Source organism: Ustilaginoidea virens, chromosome 1, assembly GCF_000687475.1.
Source record: "Ustilaginoidea virens chromosome 1, complete sequence".
Taxonomy (NCBI): Eukaryota; Fungi; Ascomycota; class Sordariomycetes; order Hypocreales; family Clavicipitaceae; genus Ustilaginoidea; species Ustilaginoidea virens.
This window is the reverse complement of record NC_057316.1, coordinates 3,455,191-3,478,065: the sequence shown is the minus strand read 5'-3', so window position 1 is coordinate 3,478,065 and position 22,875 is coordinate 3,455,191. Positions and strand designations below refer to the sequence as shown.

Below are 22,875 nucleotides of genomic sequence, written 5' to 3'. Positions count from 1 at the left end.
GCCCGCCCGCCCTCAAGTTGGATCCTGCGGCTGGATCATGCGGCTGGAAACAAAAGGACAAAAGGGACAAAAAGGGCAAAGGGCAGCTTCCGGCCAGCAAAGCGTGCCGCCGCCTTGTTGAGCACGTTTCAGCATGGGCATGCGCCGGCCCACCAAGCCAACAACCAACAACCGATCAGCCCTGCGGCCTTTTCCTCCCTTTTGCCTCTCCAATCCCTCATCCTCCCTCCAGCTTCTTCTTCTTCTTCTTTGCCTTCTCGCTCTATATAACGGTGCGCCGGGGCAGCTTTCCATCTCCACCTCGGTCCAACTGATCCGCCAAGACATCAACCCCTTCCCCCACTCTTGGGTCTTCTTTCCCCCCCCCCCCCCAACTTGCTCTTCTCCTCCTCCTGTTCTTCTTCGCGTCTTGCCCAGCGAAAGCGCTTCCGCCCATCATGTCCGCCGCCCACACCTACGAGTTCAACGTCTCCATGAGCTGCGGCGGCTGCTCCGGCGCCATCGACCGCGTCCTCAAGAAGCTAGACGGTACGTTGCTTCCCCTTCCTCTCCTATGCGTTATCTATCCCCCCGGCGCTGAGACTTTCTTTTCCCCCTTTCCCGCCTCTCCCCCCCCAGGAGTCGAAAGCTACGAGGTGTCTCTCGAGAATCAGACCGCCAAGGTCGTCACCGAGCTACCGTACGAGACGGTCCTGAGCAAGATTGCCAAGACGGGCAAAAAGGTCAACTCGGCGACGGTGGACGGCCTCCCCGCGTCGCTCGAGTCGATTGCATAGGGAGCCTGGGGGCTTAAAGAAACAAATTACTAAAAAAAATTGAAAATTGAAAAGAAGAAAAAAAAAAGAGAAAAGAAAAGGAAAGGAAAGGAAAGGAAAAAAAAAAAAAGCAGCACGAGGTTGCGCGATGACAGTCCTCAAAAAAAGCAGCACGAGGTTGCGCGATGCCAGTCCTCTCTTTTTGATGCTGGCAGGGTGTAGACAGTCGGAGTAGCTTTTTCTGCAAGGGAGCCGCAGACGGCAGATGCTTTTTGCCTGGATGACGCCGACCGTCGCTGTGTGTTCCTCTCTGCGCCTGCCAAGTGTGAGTGCTCGAGCTCGTCGGGGATGAGATAGATGCCCGATGCCAAAACTTGCTGCTGCACGGCAATCCCCATGTCCACCTGCTCGCCCGGCGCCGTGCCATACTTTCGCAGCAACGCTCAACCAAGTTATGCAGCTGCAACCTATTCCTCAACCCTGGTTGCGGAGGGTTGGGCAACATCCGCCCGCCTAGCGCGGTCTCGGTAGACAGCATCCGCTATTTAACCTCTGCGCCGTCATCAAAAACCGTCGCCCGTCTGGGCAAGTCGCAACGGGATTGCCGCTAAGGGACCCGTTGACTTGTTGCTTGGCAGGCCTCTTCCACCTCTGGCCGATCCCGCGGCCGTGGTTCCGCTTTCCATTCTTCAATTGACCTGGCTCCCGCTGGATGGATCCCCTCCACCTCGGCTCGCTCGCATCCCGTTTGCTCGTCGACAGAATCCCGCCTCTTGGCATTGCTCTCGTCGAAACAGACTGCACGATAAAATGCTCCGCATGATCGGTATCACGGGAGCCATGGGGTGGGTATTTCCGCAAGGAAGTCGTCGAGGCGCCTTTCAGGACCGGTTCGTCTCAGCTAGCTGGCAGACGTTTACAAGTTGAGGCACGAGGGTGAGACTGTCAGCCGGGATGATGTTGACCTTGGGAAGTAGCAAAGGATTTGGTTCTCTCGACTGAAAAGACAGTCTTCTAAGAAAGAAAGAAAAGGGCAGGCCAAGAGCTTCATTGAGATTCGGCGACAGGGCATTGAGGACGCCGAGGGAGACCGACTTCGGCACGGGGCCAGACACATTGTGCACCACTCAGTAAAGCGTGACATGGAGCCGTGACAAATTGACAAATTGACGACTCCAGCAAACCCGCTAGCTTGTTAATCTTTGATGTTGTCCTGAATCTTGATCATGATGACTTATACGCTCTGGCTCGGGCAACCCCCCCCCCCCCCCCCCTTTTTTTTTCCTTCCGTCACAGATGACACGGCAAACATCGTCCTCGGCCCCCAGACACTGAATTCAACATTTTCCGCCCGACCGACTGACCGCATCGACCTTGTCTAGAAATCTCCAACGCAGCGTACGTTTTTATGAGCCTCCGGGTCCTCCCAGCAGGGCAAATCTCCGTACTATGCTGGGTCCGTATTCTTGATACTAAAGCGACCAGTTAGCCCAACACCGTTGCTCACAAGCTTGCGCGGGGGGGCGTTTGGATTGGCCGATGAGGCTTACCTCTGCCTTGGTGTGGCAGTAAGATCGGAACTCGGGAGTCTGTCCTAGCAGGCTGCCGCCGAACCAAGGGCCATGTCGCTGCCTCTTGTGGGTAATGACTTGCACGTCAAGACCGCCGCTACGGGCTCCCCCGCTCCGCACCTCACTCGCGCGAATTCTAGCGTCCACAAGATGTTTGATATCTCTCTGTAGTCGTCTACCAAAGTCTTTGTACAAGGTACTTCCGCCGGACAACACAATATTCTTGTACAGACCGCGCCGCACGTCTATGGGTGATTGCTGAATGACTCCGTCAACAACCACGGGCAGAGGGGTGAGAAAATCGGAGCTGTAGATTTCGGGGTTGAAGAATATCTCGGGCGCCAGGAACCTCTCGTATCCGACGTCAACGCTGACCTGGCGGCCACCAGGGTGGGATACAACATGCTTCGCAAACCGTTCGCGATCGCGGTCATACTTGGCGAATTCCTTGACGATGTCGGGACATACATAACAGTACTCCTCCTTAATCTCCTGCGCCGTCTTGAGGGATGAATCCGGCTCGCCGCGATCCCGGAGCAGCGACTGCACGAAGTAGGTGAGGTCCCGACCGGCAATGGGGATCGACTTGATGGATGAGCCAATGACATAGCCCTCCGCAACTGGAATGACGTGCGTGACACCGTCACCAGAGTCAATTACAGTCCCGGTAAGCGATCGATCGGTAACCTTTGACGAGGTCCAAGATGCGGCCAAAGCTAACACGGCTTGAACAGCGATATACATGCCGGCGCAATTGAAGGACTCGAAGAAGATTTCGGCTGTGTTCTCTCGATTTTCGGGGGGGTTTAGCGGCTAACGACGTTAGAGTGGCTCCACATCGACAAAGAGAGAGCTCAATGCTCAAAGTATGTTGGCAGGCTCACGGGTTCGGTAAGGAGAAAGTAGTGGTCCTCGGGCTCTACTCGAAGATATTTGAAGATTGAGTTGGACCAAAACCGTTCCATGTGATCCTGTGGGCTACTGTCAATAAATGAGGCTTTGGGGGGTTGGGGGGGCGGAAAATGAGAGAAGAGGAGAAAGGGGGGGGAAAGGAGAAAGGGAGCGAGAGGGGGATAGTGCGCGATAGAGACACCATACACACCCAATTCTCTATTTGGCCGTGGCGAATGGGGTAGTGAAGACCGTATCCTAAAAAGAATTAGCCATCATGTCGCCGTTGCAGTGAGCCAGGAAGCCGTCATCACACACCAGGCCCCGATGCAGCACTCAACGCTTCATCACCGATGTAGAAGTCGAGATCCTCGGTTCCTCGCTTCGAATTTAGGTGGCTGCTCGGGCCTGCGCCGCCGGTAAGGAATGACGGCTTGTTCGCGATAGCCGGACGGCCCGAGCCAGAACCACCGCCGCCTCCAGCAGCACCTTTTGTAGCGATGGCGGTGGGGAAAACAAACGATGGGGAATCATTTCCGGCGAAACCTGAAGACTAAGAGTCAATTGGAGTCGTGGGACCATCGAATACGTTGGGCGTACCCAGCTTGGAAAATCCCGTGCCGCTATATTTGTGTGTTTGGTTAGCCAAGATGCGGCCAGTTCTCGTGGCAGGGCGGGGAAGGGGGAGGCCATGGAAACTCACTTGTCCATGACAACGGCCGGGGTTTGGTTGGCCATGATGAATGGGATGCGGCAGTGGATGCGCGCGAGGGAAGGTAGAGGTTGGGCAAACAGGAAGATGGCAATAATGTGAGAAGGATCAGTTGGCTCGTCGTCACTCGGAGAGTCAGGACTTCGCGAGGCCAGCACCCAAGGTGGGGGTGGAGACTGGATGCTGGTGAAATGAAGACGGGGGGGAGGTGGGGGGGGGCAGCCCCAGCCACAATACATAGCTACGGTACCTACCAAACCTGATATTGACTGTTCCAGTCTGATTCTGAATTCAGTGCTGTCTGGTGGAACCGGCAGACGCTAGTTGGCTGAGACGCTAGGAGGGGTGGGGCTGGGCTGCACCAGCTGTCGGTGGTGGGGTCTTCTTGGCAACTGTCAATCCATCCCTCCCTCCGCCTCCCTTCGTCATGTCCTTGAAAAGATGAGCCGACGTCGTCGACGGCTGTCAGATAGGGGTCAACTGTGACTGATGTGCTGTTGACATGTATTCATACGAGGCTTCTTCACATACAGGTCGATAGGGACACCAAACTGCTTCTTTCCTTCTCGAAATCCAGCCGAAATCCAACCAGCATCAATGTCACCGCCGCCATTGGACGGCCGACATTCTGCGAAACGCTCTGGAAACGGGATGCTTTGAGCTGGAGCTTCGCCCCAGCAGGCCTCGATCCGGAAGGCGCAGTCCACCGTGAGCCATTCATGCCTCGCCATCATCAACTCTTCAACTCTCTTGCATGATTCAAACCCGCCAAGTCCGTTTTTTTTGTTTTCTTCGTTCCGGCCGTCGTCGGCCAAAGCCTGCTGGCCTCGATCTGCTAGGAGCCTCGCATATACCTTTGTTTGAATTCTCCTCGACTGTCGGCGATTTTTGCCTTAACCCCAACCCTCCCTCCCATCCATATTTTCCAAATTATTCTTCTTCCATTAGCATCTTTAACTCGTCAGCTAGTTGAGCTATCAACTCGCCCCCATGCCTCTCGAGTAGAGAATGAGCATCCCTTGCCAAAATGCAGTCTCGGCGAACATGGCTCGCAACCAATACGGAGCGGATGGTACGTTAGATCGCATGCTTCGTCTCAATCACCGGCAAAGAGGAGTCCCGGCCATCTTCATCCATGCGGGAGCCGGATTTCACAGCCATCAAAACGAACATGTCCACCTCGCAGCCTGTGTATCGTACGTGCCATCCATCCATGCCATCCACTTCCCGGATACTCTTGGCCACTGCCAAACGCACCCACAACTAATGACTTTGCAGAGCTGCCGAGATGGGCATGAAGTTCCTAAAAGCCGGTGCCACCGCAACAGAAGCAGTCGAGGCTGCTTTACGAGTTCTCGAGGACAAGGAAATCACCAATGCAGGATATGGTTCCAACTTATCTATCGATGGAACTGTCGAGTGTGATGCAACCATTGTCGATCACCTTGGCCGAAGCGGTGCTTGTGGCGCTGTTCCCAGTTTGTTCTTCCTTGGGTCCCCCTCGCCCAATCCACAAGCTTGTTGACTTCTACGTACCTACTAATCCTTCGTCCCCCCCCCCCCCTCCCGGGTCCAATAGATATACGCAATCCAATATCTCTTGCGAAACTCATTCTAGACACCAGCAGCCTGCCACTGAGTCTTCGACGTGTTCCGCCCAATGCACTCGTAGGTGAGGGTGCTCGTGCCTTTGCTGAAGAGCACGGCATGCTTACCTGCGCAAATGAGTATCTCGTCTCCAAGAATTCTCGTGATCGGTTCTTCCGATGGCAAGAGGATCTATTACGGGCCGAAGAAAAGTTACATGACGCTCGAGCAGACTCATCATCGCATTCCGCGTCGATGGGCTGTGTTCCCTGCCAATATGACACCGCTTCAAGTCTCGACACTGGTCAAACCTATCCGCGGGATCATACGGCGGCGATCTTGGCCGGGACGTGGAATGAAGGCCAGCCTGATTCGCCGTATGGCGGAACATTGATTCTTGACTCACCTGATGCACAAGATAGCTCGGTATTTTCCTCCCGAAACCTAGTTTCCGCGCCGACCTCGGCACTACAGTCTGCACGGGTACAAGCGAGCCGACCTACCTCGGGCCCAAGAGCTCTTGCAGAGACCAGCTATGCGGGACAATTATTGCCTCAACCACAACAGTATGACAATAAGGTCGATGCCGTTGGAGGCGGCGCCAAGATTTCCGAGGCGAGACGGAAAAGGGCGCCCGAGGGCCTGCTGTCAGTGAGCAATCCTTTTCGAGATGGTTCGTCCTCGCCCAAAAAATACGCAACATTGGATTATTACGCGCCGACGATGGTGGGCAACAACTTGCCCATCCTGGTTAACCTGCACGGTGCCAAACGTCCACTGGGCATGGAGAATCAACAAAATCGCTCCGGCGAGCCTGTAGCCAAGCGCCAAGCACAGTCGAACAGAGGTCAAGACGACATCATCACGGACACTATTGGTGCTATCGCGATTGACGACGAAGGGAGGATTGCCGCTGGATCCTCATCCGGAGGTATTGGCATGAAGCACCGGGGACGATTAGGTCCAGCTGCCCTGGTCGGCATCGGTACTGCTGTTGTGCCTTGTTCAGAGAACGACGAAGAGGGAGTCACCGTAGCTGCTGTGACAAGCGGAACCGGTGAGCACATGGCAACAACGATGGCATCCCAAAGATGTGCAGAAAGAATCTATAACGGAACCCGACGTGATGCAGGGGGTCAGGATGTTAAGGATGACGATGAAGATGCCATCATGGAGTCATTCATAGCGCACGACTTTATGAACCACCCCGGAGTCAGGGGCTGCAATTCGCAGGGTGCCATTGGCATCATGGTTGTCAAGAAGTGTCGAACCGGCTACTATCTATACTTTGCACACAACACAGACTCGTTTGCTCTCGCATCCATGGGCGCACTAGAAAAGGATCCGCGATGCACCATGTCCCGACTTCCGGACGGTGCTAAGATTGCCAAGGGCGGACGCAAGATACGGATATTTTGACCTTGACACAAAAAAAACGTCAAGAGTCTGCAGCGTGGGCTCGCACCTATGAACAAGAAAACTTTCAGGAAAAGCATGGTAATAGTGGTTTAGACAATATGTGCAGTGGGTTTGGGATTCCTGTCCAGGTAGTCGTGAATTCTTTCTTGACCAGACAAGACAGAGCCTCCACGTACCTAGATGAATGACTGTGATGGTTTGAAAAGAAAAGGAGAGCAAGAAGAAACGGGACGGCAGAATGTGAAGACCATATTTGATGCCGCTCCGCCGTGTCGTAAGTCCCTGTTGCATCAAGTTGTGCGGGCAGGCACACACACGAAGCAATTGATCCTTCCAGCCCTGCCATTCTTCCGCTCTGTCTTCCTAGCTTCGTTAGACTCGGGTAACCCAGACGCTGGTTACATTAGCGGAATCGTACCCTGCAAGTAATCCTTGTCTCGCTGCGGGGTGCTATTCCAAGTACCAGACCCTTCTGCGGCACCGGTTAAGGCTGTTGTACGGAGTAGTGGGCGGCTATGCCCCGTGGCTATTGGTTTTGAGAATGGCTATATCCGCCTTCCGGTGGTGAGCATACCAAGCGTCTCTCTCTCTCTCTCTCTCTCTCAGATATTCCGCCATCCAGCGAAATGGTCTTTTAGAAAAAGGGGGGTAATCCATCCTACGGTTTGTCCAGGGGCACCTGGAATCGAGGCTGGGGGGAAACAGAGGGTGATGTTGCTGCGATCATCCTCGGCTACCTAGTGAGGGAGCCACTGGTCCATTGCATGCTTGGTCCAGTAGAAAGAATAGCGAGCAATAATGCGGGAACGCAAATACATGTGTGGTGGCTCAATCGCTCAAGGCTGATGCACAGGGCAAACATGTTGTTTTTTTACTCCTCAAGCCCCCGCACAAGTCTCACGTCCGAACCATGTCCCATCCACGGCGACGGCCCAAGTCGTCTGCTTCTTCCAGCTCATGGTCGAGGGGTGTTTGCAGCGCTTGCAGTGTCTTCGCGCCCGCTGCCGTTGGCGATTCTCTTCTTCTTCTTCTTCTTCCGCGGGACAACCGCTGGTCTCGAGCCATAGTTCCCCGGAGTGAGTTTAGTTCCGCAGGTCAAGCAGTCCAAGTCCTCGGGTACTTGGCAGAATATGCTGAGACAGATGGAGCACACGAATCCCGTGTCTATAACCTTGCCGTGGCAGAAACAAGCAGCGCGGAAGTCTATGCTGTCGTGCGTGGGCGCGATGAGCGACTGACGGGCCTCCGTGTCGGCAATGAGGCCGAACATGAGATACGTGAGCAGGCCTTGAGGTTTCGAGGCCAGCAGGAATGTTCCGTTTGTGTTGAAGCACGCCTGCTGCAGGAAGGTGGCGTCGCCGCAGAGGGCCAACGTGTCGATTGCGACCTGCGCATGAGACGCAGCAAACACCGCGTTCATGGTGGGGATGTACTGGGAGGGCTCGGAGTCGGACACGGAAACGACGACGATGCGGCCCTTGACAGGAGGAGGAGCCGTGGTGGTGTTGAGCGAGGCACCGCCGACCACACCTGCCGACGGTCCGCCGAGAGCTTGGGAAGCTTTGTTGATGTGGCAGAGTGCTAGGGTTAGAGCTCCAGACAGCTGCGTGGTGGTGGACTCGAGATCGCGCTCGGTCGTCTCGCTCAGGAGCTTGCGCATCGACGAGAGCACGGCCGTCTCAATCTGCGCGAACTGGGGGAACTTGTTTGCAGAGCTGGGCGAGACGCATGGCACGGCGTCGCTGACGCGCGCATTCGCGGAGGCATCCCCTGGCGGCGTGGGGTAGAGCCAGACAGCGCGGTTCACGTGGGCCGCGATAATGGCGACCTGGTTGGCGTTGCTGAAGGCCAGGTGGGCATTGACGAAGACGAGGATGTTGGCAATGGCTTTCGAGAGCGGCAGCGCGTCGTCCAGGGCAGCCCAAGCGCGCGGATTGGTGTCTACGATCACCGACAGAAGCGACGGGGTTTCTTCAGCGGTGGTGACCTCGTAGTGCTCAGAGACGTCGACGGCGTCCATGGTGGACCGACCTGTGGGGAGGGGGGGGGGGGGGGGACAAAACGGCGCGCCGTCGAAGGCAGCAGCTACGAGGTCAAGAGGGAGCGCGACGCGCTTGCTCCTGTTCCTCTGCCCGGTGAAGGGGGAGGAAGGGGAGGAGGGTGGTTTGTGGAGCTGCGAGAGTCGGCAAGGCAGGGCGAGTTCCGGAAAATCGGATTCGACGGGGTTATCGGTAGAGGCTGGCGCGATGGGTTGAAAGTGAGGTTTTGGCGGCCAATTGCGCCAGCGGTGGTAGCGCACGAGGTGCGGCACGAGGTGCGGGATTTGCAATCTGAAGAAGACGGGAGCCGGGCTCAAATGAAGAGAAGTTCTGGACTCGGTAGAGATGCCGTTTGAAGCGGACCGGGCGTCGACGCTGGGGATCGTGGGCTTTTTTGTTTTCCGCTCGGCTACTATGTAGGAAGTTGCAACCATCGGCCTCCAATCGGCTGTCAACTTACAAGTGTCGGATGCAATCTTGACGTGGCTCAGCAGGGGACCATCACGTGACTGAGCTGTGGCGTTAAACATTGGCTGAGGTTGCTCTGTACGGAGGCACGGAGCACTCCCGAGTCCGCAACGGCTGCAAGGATAATCCGTACGGAGCATTGGATCTGATTATGGATGGCCTGGGGGCCTTATCTGTACGAGTCGAGCACTCCACTTCGTACATTGCCACGGCTGCTTATCGCTCGCTTATCCAGGAAGGCGCGAAGGAAGCTCAATCCCCTCCTCGTCATGGCATAATTACACATGCGTCGTCTGGTCAAGGTGGACAACACGGCCGAGTAGAGTGGAGATTCGAGGTCCAAGTTTGTTTCCAGGGCCTCTCGCTTCGTCCCAGAAATTGACGGAATGCTTCTTTTTTTCTGTCCTCTGCCCTTCTTCAACCTCAGCTACCTTCCTACGTAGGCGCACGACTAGATCATAGGCTCTGATTTGCGGACCCGAAGAGCAAAGCCCAATAGCGAGGCCAAGATCGAGGCCCAGGTTCCTCGGTCCTTTGCATATACCCGTCAACCTCGAACGGGGCCTGTGGTCTTTCAGATTGTCCAAGAACATCCCCATCTTGATCACCTTCAATTGCCCTTTACGCACATCTCGCACTTTACTTTTCCTCAAAGGCCGTCTTCTCAAAACCTCCTCCTGGTCTGCATATGTCGCGGTCCGCCTCGCCTGCCCTGCCACTTATGGAGTTTATTTTCAAAGGTCAGCTACAACGAAACATATAAGCACACCGTGGCCATGGCCGAGACGCTACAGGGCGCCGTTCCCGCCGCCACCCTCGAGGACCAGACTCTTCTGGCTTTCGCTCGTTTAATGGAAGGCGGGCAGGAAGACGAAGAAACCTGCAGAGAACTCGACGAGCTCACAAAGCTTCTGAACAACGACGCCGAAGCTCAACAGCGGGACAAGGGCCACAAGACGATATGCAGCGTCATCGACGGCGATTGCGTCGACACAGTCTTGTGCTATCTGGATATGCGGCAACCCGACACTGTTCGTGGCCATGCAACTCTAACCACCTCCGCATACCTGAAAGCCGCCGGGGATGAAGGGTCCAAGGATCTATCCGCCTTCTTCTTCGAACGCGTCCAGAGAGGAACCTACGACGACTACATTGTAGCCTTTTGCGTCGCATCGGCAACGTTTCCCATTGTCCCGGACCTCACTTCGCAGCTATTTCTAAGCGAGGGATTTCTCAGCTCCCTCGGCCCTCTGATGAGAAGGGAGTGGAAGAGCCGAAAAGTTGAAACCGCATGCCTCGAGATGTTGAACGCCGCATGCATGATTGCTGTCTGCCGAGAAGCTGTGCAGAAGTACTGTGTCGAATGGCTGGAGGAGGTGGTCGATCAGGATCCCACCGGGGCAACCGCAGGGTCTGACCGAGAGCCTAAAGTGCAAGGCGAAGGAGGATCCATATCTATGAGAAGGCACTCTGAGCAAGTCCAGCACTTGGCAGCCGTAATCCTGGCCAAGTTGAAGGTAGGTCCAAAAAAAAAAAAAACGGCGAGCACACCGTTCTTGTTATCGTCGGCACCCTTTTCTTTTCGTCAGCAAACCCATGGATTGACTCTTGCTGATTGCCGAAATTCTTTTCAACGCCAGACTGACATACAGACTGAAGGTAGTTCCTTCTAAACCATCCATAAACGACACCAACCAGTCCAGAGTTGAGCCGGCCAGTGCGAGCATGGAAGACTTGTCCGGACTGTTTACTCGAATGATTCTGAGGCCAGACGACCACGACAAGCAGCATTCCATAGAAGGTCTCGCTTACGCCTCACTTCAACCAAAAATCAAGGAAGCCATCAACGAAAACTCCGCTTTGCTCAAGAAACTGGTCAAGACTCTCGCCGATGCGCAACCACGATCACCTTTAACCTACGGTACTCTTAGTATTTTTGTCAATCTGACCAGATACAGACCAACCCTTTCAGAAGAAGAGAAGAAAATGAACCAGCTGAAAGCGTACGCGGATGCAGCAGGAAAGTTGGCTGGGCCAGATCCGCTCGATGACGATGATCACGTCGCCAAGCGTTGTCAGTTCGTCTTCAATGCCGGTATTATCCCAGCCCTAGTCGCCCATGGCAGAAATGGATCCGCGGCGTCGCTGGGTCTTATCATCTCCATTATCCATTCAATCGCCGTGACCGAACTCCTTAGAGGGCCTCTCGTCCAACAAGGCGCCATCAAGCTCCTTCTCGTCGGCTGGGCTGCCGTCCCCGACACGGACGACGTTGCCAGACGGACTGCCGCGCAAGCACTCGCTCGAATTCTCATCAGCGTCAATCCTGCCCTGGCCTTTGGGGGAAATCGCTCCATCCCGGCCAGCGCAGCCGTCCGACCTCTAGTCTCCATCATACTGCCCGACCCTGCTGCCGAGAGGCGCGATCTGCTGCCCAGGTTTGAGGCACTCATGGCGCTGACGAATTTGGCTTCGCTGGAAGACGAGGAGACGCGCAGCAGCATCGTTCGCCTGGCATGGCCGCATATTGAAGAGCAACTCCTGTCATCGAACCATCTTGTTTCCAAGGCCGCAGTCGAGCTGGTTTGCAACCTGATGCAAACCTCTCAAGGTGTCATGCTCTATGCGGACGGTAGCCAAAGAGCCCAAACGCGGCTACACATCCTGTTGGCGCTGGCAGATGCAGAGGACGAGGGCACACGGAGTGCGGCAGGCGGCGCTCTAGCCTCCCTCACCGGCTTCGAGTCGGTCGTCCGCTACGTGATTCAGAGAGAAAAAGGTGTCAAGGTCATTCTCGGAATGTGCAACGATGCGAACCCGGGCTTGAGGCACCGTGGCGTCGTCAACGTTCACAACATGGTCATGGCGGACGGTGAAGCGGGACAGCTGGCGCGTGACAAGTTGAAGGATGAGAATGGCGTGGACGTGTTGAAGGATTGTCTGAAACAGAGTCGTCAGCCAGAGGTGCTGCAGCTCACTGTCGAGGCACTGAAGACGCTTCTTTGACCAGAGCAAGAGCACGAGTTGTTGGGGGGTTGGGGTGGAATGTACAGATGACACTGTTTCGGAAGGGAAAGAAAAGAACGGAAAAGAAAAGAACACAAAGAAAGAACAAGTCAAGGTGGAAGAGGAGCCTAAAATACGGTGGAAAGCATCAGAGCGGCAACTTGAACATGGTTATGATGAATGTGAACAAGACACAAGACTTTTTCCGTAATAACCAGCTGTGGGAGGATATCTTGCGTGACGGAATTTGGGATGAAGTGGCAAAGAAACGTACATTTCCCCCTTTTCCTCTTCCTTCTTTTCTATTCACGCTTCTTGAACCATTTCGTCAAGGGTCCACCGCAGGACCCTTTTTCCTTTAGTAGGAAAGCTATCAAGGAACCCTTGAGCAGCTGAACATGTATGGTGGTACCAGCTGGCAACCAACTCTGCTCGTCTCGGCCAAAATGAAGCCCTCTTGGATCCTAGTCCAGTCCTCGCAAGTACTAAACAAAGCGGGAAGGTTCAAACATGCCAGGAATAAAGTGGGTTTTGTATTTTTGCACACATTTTTCCTGCGTAGAGACCTTTTGCATTTTTACTGCTCTAAAATCGCGCGCACAGGTGACCACAGCAGACATGACGTAGCACACGTGACCGCATGCACACATAAAAATGCCAAATTATCTGCTACCTTGATAACCCCGCGCGCGCCCTATATATAGCAAGGTATCCCCTCGACCGATTGTATATATAAAACCTACTTTATTCCCGGCATGTTTGCAAACCCCTTCCCACTCTGTTTGCGTGCACACCTGCGGCCCCGCGGCGCGGATGTGGTGTGGCGTCAGTGGTGTGGCGTTAGTTCGTTACCTGGTGACGCTGCCCCAGGCCGCCAATCCTTCTTGCATGGCAGGTTAGGTCCACAGGTATGTGGGTTCCTGCGATTCACGATTGACGCAGCTCCGTACCTCCACCATAACTCAAGGCCTTATTTGGCTATGGAGGCAACTCCGTAGCTGACACGACGCCGTCCGACAGGTTGCGATCAGAGTTTTCATCGTGTCATGAGTAAAACCTGCAAGACCGAAATCTACCCACGCTACTGCTTTCATCTGTCCCCAACTGTCAATACCTGGTGTTTGCTCCACGCCTCTGAGATTCACGCTCTTCAGCAGCATGCCGGATTCGAGGGTGAGTATCGCATCGCAGCGTGCAGGGGGAAAAAAAAGAAAAAGTCTTGGTTGGTATCGAGCACGGCAGTAACTCGGAATATAGGAGAGAATTTCTTTTTCTACAGTAACTTGCCAATAAAATGGGTTCGCGTGGTTGGCCCAGTCGTCGCGATTGACGATTTTCCCGGCCGACGTGTTCTCACCATCGACGACAGTAGCGGTAGATGCATCGAGGCGTTGGTCGAGACGCAAGCACTCACAACTAAATTCTCTGCCTCGGATGATGGAAATCGGTCCGCGCGAGCCAAGAGTATTGTAGAAAGTACAGACACGTTCCACGTCGGCCCTGCGACGGACCAAAACAAAGACGTCGATGTGGGAGACGTTGTGGATGTAAAAGGAAGTCTGTCGCTGTATCGGGAGGAGAAACAGATCAAAGTGGAGAAAATGGTCATCCTGAACAGCACCGCACAAGAAATTGCTCTTTGGCAGAAGAGGACAAAATTCCGCTGCGACACCTTGCAGAAGCCATGGGTGTTGCGGCCCAGAGATATTCGGCGATGTCGCAAGGAAAGCGAGGCTTCAGAAGCAAATCTACAGCGGAAGAGAGACCGCCTCAGGGACGCTCCCCAAGTCGGACTAGCCACCAAGGCAAAGCCAGCAAAGCTCTTGGCAACCTCTGTCGCCTCTTTCCCAGCGAGATCCAAATTAAACGCCGCGTCTGAGCCCGTCGACGTGGGGAGGCAACTGAGGGATCTGATTCGAAGCGGATCAACTAGTGGCAAATACGGGGCTTTGGGATTGTGACTCGACGATGGGTTGGCTCCGACTTTGGTCGCCGGGCATGCGTAGGAGAATTAAGAATGATGAATCCAACCCGTCATCAGACCTGGGCCACTCTACATTCCACCGGCTGATTGTATTTTCTGGACTGGAGCTTCCATCATCAAGCTGCAACTCGTGATCATGGGGCTTATTGTGTCCATCCAGACAGCTGACTTGGGATACGCGTGAGCCACCAAGTTGTGCTGACATCACAATACACCGTCAGCTGCATGTTTGAAGCCGGAAAGGTCAGTCAAAGGCTTCAGAAAAAGCACCACGATTGTGCAAATCGTGCATCCTTTTGGCGGCATTGGCGGCATTGGCGGCAAACTCCAGGGAACATATGTGTGATTAAAGGTCGTGACTCGTTTTACCACGACAAATCTTGCATCAGGACAGGACAGCAGATCCCGGCACTCGGAAACGTCAAATGACCTGCCCATCTCGACAGGTACGCAAGGGGACAGCCTGCCTACCTACCTAACCTACCTACCTTACCTAGGTAGGTAGGTAGGTAGGCAAGCAAGTTGAGGGGAGCAAGCAGGTGGGCAGGTACCCGTGTGCTTCAACGAGGCAGTCACCGTCCAGGGGCGAAAGACTGGACTCTTCATCTCGTCTTCGAACCAACGACGCGATTCCATCTCGAACCCGATGATGATCATGCACATTTCTTCCAATTCTTATAATCCTACAACCTCGCATTGCTCCAGGCTGCTAGAAACGTCTTCCTAACCGCATGTCCTATAATCTCCTGTGGTAAACTGATTCAGCAAGGTAAGGATGATTCGGCATTCCCACAATGTATTGAACTCTACGCAGCCCGCATCGTGAATCAATCCCGCCATCTTACACCCTGGTGCCTATCATGAGCCAAGATATCTCTGGGCATGTCAGCCAAAGTAATCCCAGTTGCCCTTTTTTCCTTGTCTGCACCAGACGTCAGATACCCGTCTCCAAGCTGGAACAAAGGCTACAGAGCGGTTTCGATTGTTATACTATGGATGTCTATGAACTGCTTGTTTGGTTTTGCTGGCTGACTTGCAGCATAGGCCTCGTACAAATTGTTGATTGGGCCGAAGATAGCTGTCAACGATTACAACGATTACAACGATCACAAACAGGCAGGAATAGCAAATCTACTAACTACCCCAGCAAGTCCTCGCTAAAACTTTCTGCCACGAAACGGGGCTCGAGCATTTCTTACTTTCTTCAAACACCAACCCTTGAAGGAGCCGCGTGCAACAATACAACAAGCGGGATTCCATTCAAGGCCGCAAGGAACAGAAAAAGTCGCATCGGCATCGTGTTGGACCCCGTCAAGACCAAGCCACCACAAATCCCTCGCTTCGGTAAAGCTGGGCTGTATCGCTCCTTAAATCTGGCCAATCCTCGGATATTGAAGAAGGTTTTCGGCAGTAAAGCAAACTTGTCGTCATCCAACACACCGCTAAAGTCTTCCTGTCAAGCACAACGGAGTTGTCGGATCATGGCGACGCAAAACATTTTCGCCCAGCCTGTGGATACAAAGCCACCCTCGTCAGACATCCGAGTCCGACATGAGCATCCAGTTCCACGGAAGGGTGTTCATTCCCAGGGACCGATACAAACCAACAAATTCTACTCAAATTTTTTCTTGGGTGATCAGAGGGGGCCTACGTTCACTTTTCCGTACTCGGTGTCGTGGGCAGGAGGGAAGGGAACAAGTGCTAGCTGGGGCATGGCATGCTCGCACATTGACCAACACCAGAGAGTATTCGGCCAGGAAAAGTTTAATGGAGCTTCTTCGTATTACCTGAATCCGATTGGGATACAATCTATTGTCTTGTCCGCCAAGGAACTGGGCAGCGAAACAACCATATCGATGGATAGCATTACGGCATTTTCATCAAGAGTTCACATACATAAGAACAGCACTGCTCCACCAGCTATATCGTTTCCGCTGGTGCAAGGAATGGCCTACATGACGGCACTATATGACGGATCCGTGCCGTTGATCCAGTCAGGCGTGTACTTCAAAACCGTAAGCCGGTTCACGCACCATTTCAAGGAGCACGTCACAAAATACAACTTTCACCTCGAAGACGGAACCGTATGGCGCCTGTACGCCTGGAGAACAAAAGGACCAGAGCTGGATCTCAAGGTTCTCAACAACGGTTTGGCCGAGTCTCAGCATTCGTTTCACGGACTGATCCAGGTTTGCAAGGACCCTGGCACCAAGGGCGCGGAGGACCTTTTCGACGACGGTGCAGGCGTATACCCTGCATCTATCGACATATCCGGAACGGCGGTACGAAATGAAGGCTCATATACTTTCAAATTCCAAAAGGAAGGGCACCAGCATGGCGATCTCTACATGTTTGCTCTCCCGCATCATACTTCGTCGTTTGATTGGGAAACAAAGAAGCGAGTTCGGGACGTGAAACTGCAATCACCCACAAAGGGCATGTCCACGTTGGTCAAAGGCACTTCTTGGACAATGGTTGAACCTCACATGCCGGTCGACATGGGATTTTCTCCTTGGCACCCAAAAAGAGGTTCAGTGCATGAGTTGTCGGGCGAGGCCAAATCTACCATTCGGGCCGCAGCAGCGAAGGAGCTAACTCAGAACATGCTCGCCCAAACCAACTTGGACTCGATGTATTTCAGTGGAAAGGTAGGTTGACTTGTACTCAGACTTTCCCCCACCATTTTCAAGTGCAAAGAATACTAAAAACAACGTGTGGTTCTGATACTTGACGATAGGCCCTTGCCAAATTCGCAACAATCTTATACGTTTTGTATGAGTTGCTTGGCGAAAGAGAAATGGCAAAAAGAGGACTTGATCAATTAAAGTCTTCTTTTGGCATTTTTGCAGCGAACAAGCAAAAGTTCCCTTTGACCTATGAAAGTGAGTGGCTTGATATGTAACGCAGCCCACTCGTAGGACGGCTTCTCTCTAATTGCAATGTGTACAGCTGCGTGGGGGGGCCTGGTTTCATCAGCGAGCTACGAGACGGGAGACGCCGGTATCGACTTTGGTAACACTTACTACAATGATCATCACTTCCACTACGGATATCACATCCTAGCCGCTGCGACCATCGGTCATCTTGATCCGGGATGGGCCAAGGAGAATAAAGATTATGTCAACCTGCTCGTACGTGACGTGGCCAACCCTAGCAAGCGAGACAAGTTCTTTCCTGTTTGGCGCAGCTTTGATTGGTATCACGGACACAGCTGGGCTCATGGTCTTTATGCCGCGCTGGATGGAAAGGTGCGTATAGCCAGCGCCCAGCGCGTGCGCGTGATTTATACGGCTATCCCGAATCATGACTGACAAGTAGCATTCAGAACCAAGAATCCAGCTCAGAGGACATGATGTGTGCTTATGCGTTGAAAATGTGGGGGAAGATTAGCCAGAACGCCGACCTTGAGATGAGGTGAGGGCGAAACAGAGCGTATACAGGGCTCAGGCAGCTTTGGAACGAAGAGCTAATTCGCGCTTGTTTAGGGGAAACCTCCAGCTGGCGGTTATTGCGCGAAGCTTGCAGAATTACTACCTGTACAAGAAGGACAACGTGGTGCAACCAAGGCAGTTTATCGGCAACAAAGTGGCGGGCATCCTGTTTGAGAACAAGATAGACCACACAACGTACTTTGACCCCAACATAGAAGCCATCCAGGGCATACACATGATACCAATCTTGCCGCCGACGCTGCTGGTGAGGGATGAGGATTTTGTCCGGGAGGAATGGGACGCATTCTTTAGCAACGGAAGAATGGAGGGGATTCAAAACGCGTGGAAAGGAGTCATTTACGCCAACTACGCCACCATTGAGCCCCAAGAAGCATGGCGATTCTTTACCAGTCGAGACTTTGAGCCACAATGGTTGGACGGAGGTGCATCCTTGACTTGGTACATGGCATATTCAGCAGGTTTGGACATTTGAACCACGATGTACTCATGGCAGTAGGATGCTGACAATGTTGTAAAGCACTAGGTTGCCTATGATTTACGATTTCCGAGGCATTTTTTTTTTTTCAGTTTTTTTTCAGTTTTTTTTTTTTTTTCCGTGGCCAGCGACGTGGGTAGTACAATAAGAAGTCGGGTACGACTACGGAGGAATCCGTACCAGACGTACCTCTTTCCCCTCCGGCTAAGCTGCCCAGTAGCCCAGTTTGTGTAGGTGTTGGAATGTCTCGGAAGGGGTGGTTGAAGAAGATTGCATGCTAGATTTCCGGAAACTGTATTGGTCTAGAGGATGAGGAACTGTGATGACGCGGAGACAAGAAACAGAATGCCCTAGCCAGCAAGGGGAAGAGACGGGGAGACGGGGGAGACGGGAGACGGTGTACGTGCAGGCTCAGCGGATACGGAGTAGCTATCCGTTGGCTGCTCTGTCTTAGGTACCTAGGTATGTGGACCAGACTGCTTGAATCGAGAAATGTTGGCGTCGATCGGTGCGAGACGACAATGACGTACAGGAAGAGCATGTGCAGCTTTACGGAGTATTTCGTAGTTTTATTTGTGCAACTTGTTTGTGGCGCGAGCTATTGTGGGCCACAGGCTGATGATTCAAGTCCATCACACAAGTGCAACGCACTTTGCAACTTTGCACAAGGTGCACACGGTGCACAAGGAGCATGCGGTGCCACGGCCACACAGTGCCCACACCCAAGGGCAGGGCCAAGCCAAACCAAGCAAGGGCCCTGCAGAGGGAGGCCTCCTGCTCCTGCTATGGGCTTGGGCTTGGTGCGTGCATGTGTCATGCCAAGACCCAATCGTGGCGGCAAAAGTGGTCCATGTGCGGAGTACTCCGTACAGATACGGAGAAGCTACCCGCAGGCCTGCTAAATGTTCTGCCTGGCCACTTGGTCGCAGACAGGTAGCTGTTCCCTCTTTCCGTCGTGCTCAGTTCTCTCAAACCAGGAGGACTCAGCACCATGCTCCAGCCTCGCACCAACGCTCTTGGCGCATGCGCGTCCCTCGAGGCGGTAGGCGGTAGGCGGCAGGCGGCAGGCGGCAGGCGCTCCAGCAGGTGGCACTTGGCCCCAGCCTGCAGCTGCGAAATCGCGGTGGCTCTTGCCTCATTCGCTCTTGTTGATGTAGTCAAGTTTCATTCCACCTTTGGTCCTGCAAACCCTCCATGTCCAGTTGAGGAGGCCTTGGCAACTCCAACTTGATATTGACAAAACCACATGATCAATCTCAATCCCAACAGTGGCGGTGCAAAAGAACGGCCCATCATCTATCTAGCTGCCTCTGTTGAACAACCCCAGCCCGTGGCAAGCTCATAATCACTTATCACGAATCATGGTGTTTGGTGGACTAGGTAAGCGGAATTTTCCTTGCCCTTCTCTCGGATACTGCCATCATGTAGCGACGTGGTCAGTCACGATGCGTTCAAAGGCTTCAAAGACTTTCCCCTTTGAAAGCAGCATCATGCCCACTCGATTCCCTGCAGCTTGTTGCCAGTCCTCTCATCTCAACAACAACAACAACAACAACAACACCAACAACAACGGCGGGAAAGAATCGTTTTGTCCGGCTCGAGAAACGCTGCACGAGAAACGATGGGCGAGAAAGAAGAAACGCCACGCAAAAAAAAAACGCAAAAGAGCGTGGAAGCCGTCGTCACTTGTTCTTATTTGCCATCAAAGTGTTCATCCCAACCCTCTGCCCGCTCCGCCACCTTCAACTAGGTACCTACTAGCCTCGTCTAATAGTTCCCATTCTTCTCCCACCTACACCAAAGTCTAAAACATAGGGCCAAAGGCGTCGACCTTTTTGACTTTCGCTCTCTGCTAGTACAAGTGCCCAGTGGGGAACAAGGCGGAAAACAATGCTCTGGCAACGCTAAGGACATGCAGTCCTCATTGCGCCACAGACTAGGAGTCGAGAACACGCGAACATGCTTGGCCCTCCATCGTCATATCTTCTTGGTTTCTTCCGTGCTTCGTTGTTTACCCTGTTCAGCTCAACCCCTACCAAGGCCGGAATAGGTTCCTCCTTTCCCCTTCCCTTTTATCCCCGAATCTGTTGAGCTTCTTCGTCAATGACCCTGAGCACCTGCCACTCTTGTCGGCGCCCCCTCATATTGCTTGCCAGCTCGTCCCATCTTCGAGATACCTTATATTCAATACTGATTTCGAGTTTTCTTTTCTCGTTTTCTCGGAAGCCACCGAGTCGTTCCGAAAGATCCGTCGCCAAATGTCAAACAACAAATCGAGAGCCATTGACGGCGAGCGCACCCCGTTGATTAATGGCGAAACTGCTTCGCCGGCTCCAGCTGGAAATCATCACTTTCAGCAGCAGCAGCAGCAGCAGCAGAGGAATGGCGTTCTGACCTTCTTGTTCGATTACAAGCACACTCCTGGCAATGATAGCCACTCCATCATCGTGCGCAGTGCTGCATACTCTTGGCATATAACCAAGGTCACGCTTCTAAGCAGTGAGTATTCGTCGTTGTCGCGTCGCCCTTTCGGCCGACTGTTTACCAGCTAATCCATGTGCTGCCGTCCAGGCTATGTCAATTTCCTCTTGGTCATGGTGCCCATGGGTATCGTGGCTGGTGCTCTCAACTGGAATTCAACGGCTGTCTTCACCATCAACTTTTTCGCCATCATTCCACTTGCCGCGGTTCTGTCTTTTGCAACCGATGAAATTTCCATGAAGCTTGGCCAAACCATGGGCGGCTTGTTGAATGCAACTTTTGGGAATGCCGTCGAATTGATTGTAAGTGACACCGCCACACCGCCACACCTCCTCGACTCCTTTTGTCAGGTTGAAGAGTGCTGGCTAATCCTGAATCTCAAAAAACCTTGTTTCAAAAAACATTGCAGGTCAGTATCGTAGCCCTCAGAGACGGTCAGATCGAGGTGGTCCAATCCTCCATGCTGGGTTCCATTCTGTCGAACCTCCTCTTGGTCATGGGCATGTGCTTTTTGTTTGGTGGTTTGGTTCACCGCGGACAAAACGGAGCTGGAACCGAGCAAACCTTCTCTGGGGCTGTTGCTCAGACAACATGTTCTCTCATGACTCTCTCGTCTGCCTCTCTTGTGATCCCTGCCGCTGTAAGTTTTGCTGCTCTTCCCTCTCCACGCCTCGGCCGAAACCGGTTTTCCGTACCTAACCTTTGCGGCTGCCGTAGCTCTACGCTGTTCTCGACCAACACCAAACCGACGACAAAAACAAGAGTATCCTGATCTTGTCGAGGGGCACAGCCATTATTCTTTTGCTCCTTTACGTCATCTACCTCGTGTTTCAGCTCAAAACTCACAGCAACCTCTTTGATGCCGAGGCCCAGCAAGCTGCTGAAGTTGAGCATGGTGAAGAGCCCACCATGGGACCTGTCGCTGCCACCGTCGTTTTGGTAGTTGTCACAGTATTGGTCGCTATTTGTGCCGAATACCTCGTGGGAAGTATCGACGACATTGTCGAGAGCACCAGTATCAGCAAGGCTTTTATTGGTCTGATTCTTATACCCATTGTTGGCAATGCTGCCGAGCACGCCACTGCTGTGGTAGTGGCGCTTCGAGATAAGATGGATCTCGCATTGGGGGTGGCCATAGGTTCAAGCATTCAAATTGCTCTCGGGGTGACCCCTTTTCTCGTCATCGTCGGCTGGATCATTGGTCAGCCCATGTCCCTGCGCTTTGAGACTTGTAAGTGTACCCGAAACTCTCTGCTTACCCAGAAAACCGGTAGCACTGACTGCATTGTGAAGTCGAGACTGTGGCTTTTGCTGTTTCTGTCCTGGTCGTCACGTACACCGTTCAAGATGGCAAATCCAATTACCTTGAAGGGGTCATGCTATTGGGCTTGTATGTCATCATCGCTGTTGCGTTCTACGCCACTCCCAGCGGAGCGTTTGACAAGTCACCCATTTCCATTTAGGCGCTTCTGTATGAAGACAGTGTTTTTTTTTCTTTTTTTCTTTTTTGCCTTTTCCTTTTCACTCTTTTTTTTCCCCTTTTTCCCTGTAAAAAGGTGGTGTTTTGACAATGTCGCATCTTATGAGCACTACTGAACAACGCGTTTCGCGTACCTGTATGAAGCGACATGAAGGGCGAATTGGGACGGAAAATAAGAGAGACGAAAGAAGGTGGACAAACAAGGCCAGAGATTTCAGGGAAGGCCCGATGGGTTCAAGTAGAGGTAGTATGACCTATGGCTCCGCGATAGCATGATGCGGGAACGCGTTTCTCTTGGCAATTAGTTTCTTTTATTTCGGACACGGGCGTCTTCAAGCCAAAAAATACAGCTTGGTGAGATGGTCTGCAAGCGTTTCTGTTTGACGCGCGGATGGATGTATGTATGAATATTGTATAGGATAATATTGTATAGGATATCCCCCCTACCCACCAAAAAAAATAAAGGAAAAAAAAAGGCGAGTCTTTTAATAAAAACGCTTTTTCTATCCAGGCTGCTACATCTACCTGGCAAAGCTGACCCCCCATAAACCATGG

General features: G+C 53.1%; 8 protein-coding genes across 8 annotated transcripts; 6 read left to right on the top strand and 2 right to left on the bottom strand.

Moving 5' to 3' along the window:
• Positions 1-437: 437 nt before the first annotated feature.
• UV8b_00698 (uncharacterized protein) lies at positions 438-776 on the top strand (the record flags this gene model as incomplete). Its single annotated transcript, XM_043138196.1, has 2 exons — positions 438-528; positions 619-776. The coding sequence occupies 2 exons, from the start codon at positions 438-440 to the stop codon at positions 774-776; spliced, it is 249 nt and encodes an 82-aa protein (XP_042994130.1).
• Positions 777-2,161: 1,385 nt separating this feature from the next.
• Positions 2,162-3,955, bottom strand: UV8b_00697 (uncharacterized protein; the record flags this gene model as incomplete). The annotated part of the gene is made up of 7 exons (XM_043138195.1): positions 2,162-2,227; positions 2,306-3,139; positions 3,211-3,297; positions 3,429-3,475; positions 3,536-3,763; positions 3,818-3,840; positions 3,921-3,955. 7 exons carry the CDS (start codon positions 3,953-3,955, stop codon positions 2,162-2,164), a joined length of 1,320 nt encoding a protein of 439 aa, XP_042994129.1.
• A 1,018-nt stretch (positions 3,956-4,973) lies between these two features.
• UV8b_00696 (uncharacterized protein) lies at positions 4,974-6,935 on the top strand (the record flags this gene model as incomplete). Its single annotated transcript, XM_043138194.1, has 3 exons — positions 4,974-5,125; positions 5,208-5,407; positions 5,509-6,935. 3 exons carry the CDS (start codon positions 4,974-4,976, stop codon positions 6,933-6,935), a joined length of 1,779 nt encoding a protein of 592 aa, XP_042994128.1.
• A 955-nt stretch (positions 6,936-7,890) lies between these two features.
• On the bottom strand, positions 7,891-8,955 carry UV8b_00695 (uncharacterized protein; the record flags this gene model as incomplete). Its single annotated transcript, XM_043138193.1, has 1 exon — positions 7,891-8,955. One exon carries the CDS (start codon positions 8,953-8,955, stop codon positions 7,891-7,893), a length of 1,065 nt encoding a protein of 354 aa, XP_042994127.1.
• A 1,263-nt stretch (positions 8,956-10,218) lies between these two features.
• Positions 10,219-12,448, top strand: UV8b_00694 (uncharacterized protein; the record flags this gene model as incomplete). The annotated part of the gene is made up of 2 exons (XM_043138192.1): positions 10,219-10,959; positions 11,102-12,448. 2 exons carry the CDS (start codon positions 10,219-10,221, stop codon positions 12,446-12,448), a joined length of 2,088 nt encoding a protein of 695 aa, XP_042994126.1.
• A 1,046-nt stretch (positions 12,449-13,494) lies between these two features.
• Positions 13,495-14,409, top strand: UV8b_00693 (uncharacterized protein; the record flags this gene model as incomplete). The annotated part of the gene is made up of 2 exons (XM_043138191.1): positions 13,495-13,621; positions 13,766-14,409. 2 exons carry the CDS (start codon positions 13,495-13,497, stop codon positions 14,407-14,409), a joined length of 771 nt encoding a protein of 256 aa, XP_042994125.1.
• A 1,969-nt stretch (positions 14,410-16,378) lies between these two features.
• UV8b_00692 (uncharacterized protein) lies at positions 16,379-18,418 on the top strand (the record flags this gene model as incomplete). The annotated part of the gene is made up of 6 exons (XM_043138190.1): positions 16,379-17,080; positions 17,170-17,314; positions 17,382-17,680; positions 17,758-17,846; positions 17,918-18,342; positions 18,402-18,418. The coding sequence occupies 6 exons, from the start codon at positions 16,379-16,381 to the stop codon at positions 18,416-18,418; spliced, it is 1,677 nt and encodes a 558-aa protein (XP_042994124.1).
• A 1,302-nt stretch (positions 18,419-19,720) lies between these two features.
• On the top strand, positions 19,721-22,303 carry UV8b_00691 (uncharacterized protein; the record flags this gene model as incomplete). The annotated part of the gene is made up of 6 exons (XM_043138189.1): positions 19,721-19,739; positions 20,586-20,858; positions 20,931-21,142; positions 21,250-21,480; positions 21,558-22,071; positions 22,134-22,303. The coding sequence occupies 6 exons, from the start codon at positions 19,721-19,723 to the stop codon at positions 22,301-22,303; spliced, it is 1,419 nt and encodes a 472-aa protein (XP_042994123.1).
• Positions 22,304-22,875: the final 572 nt, after the last annotated feature.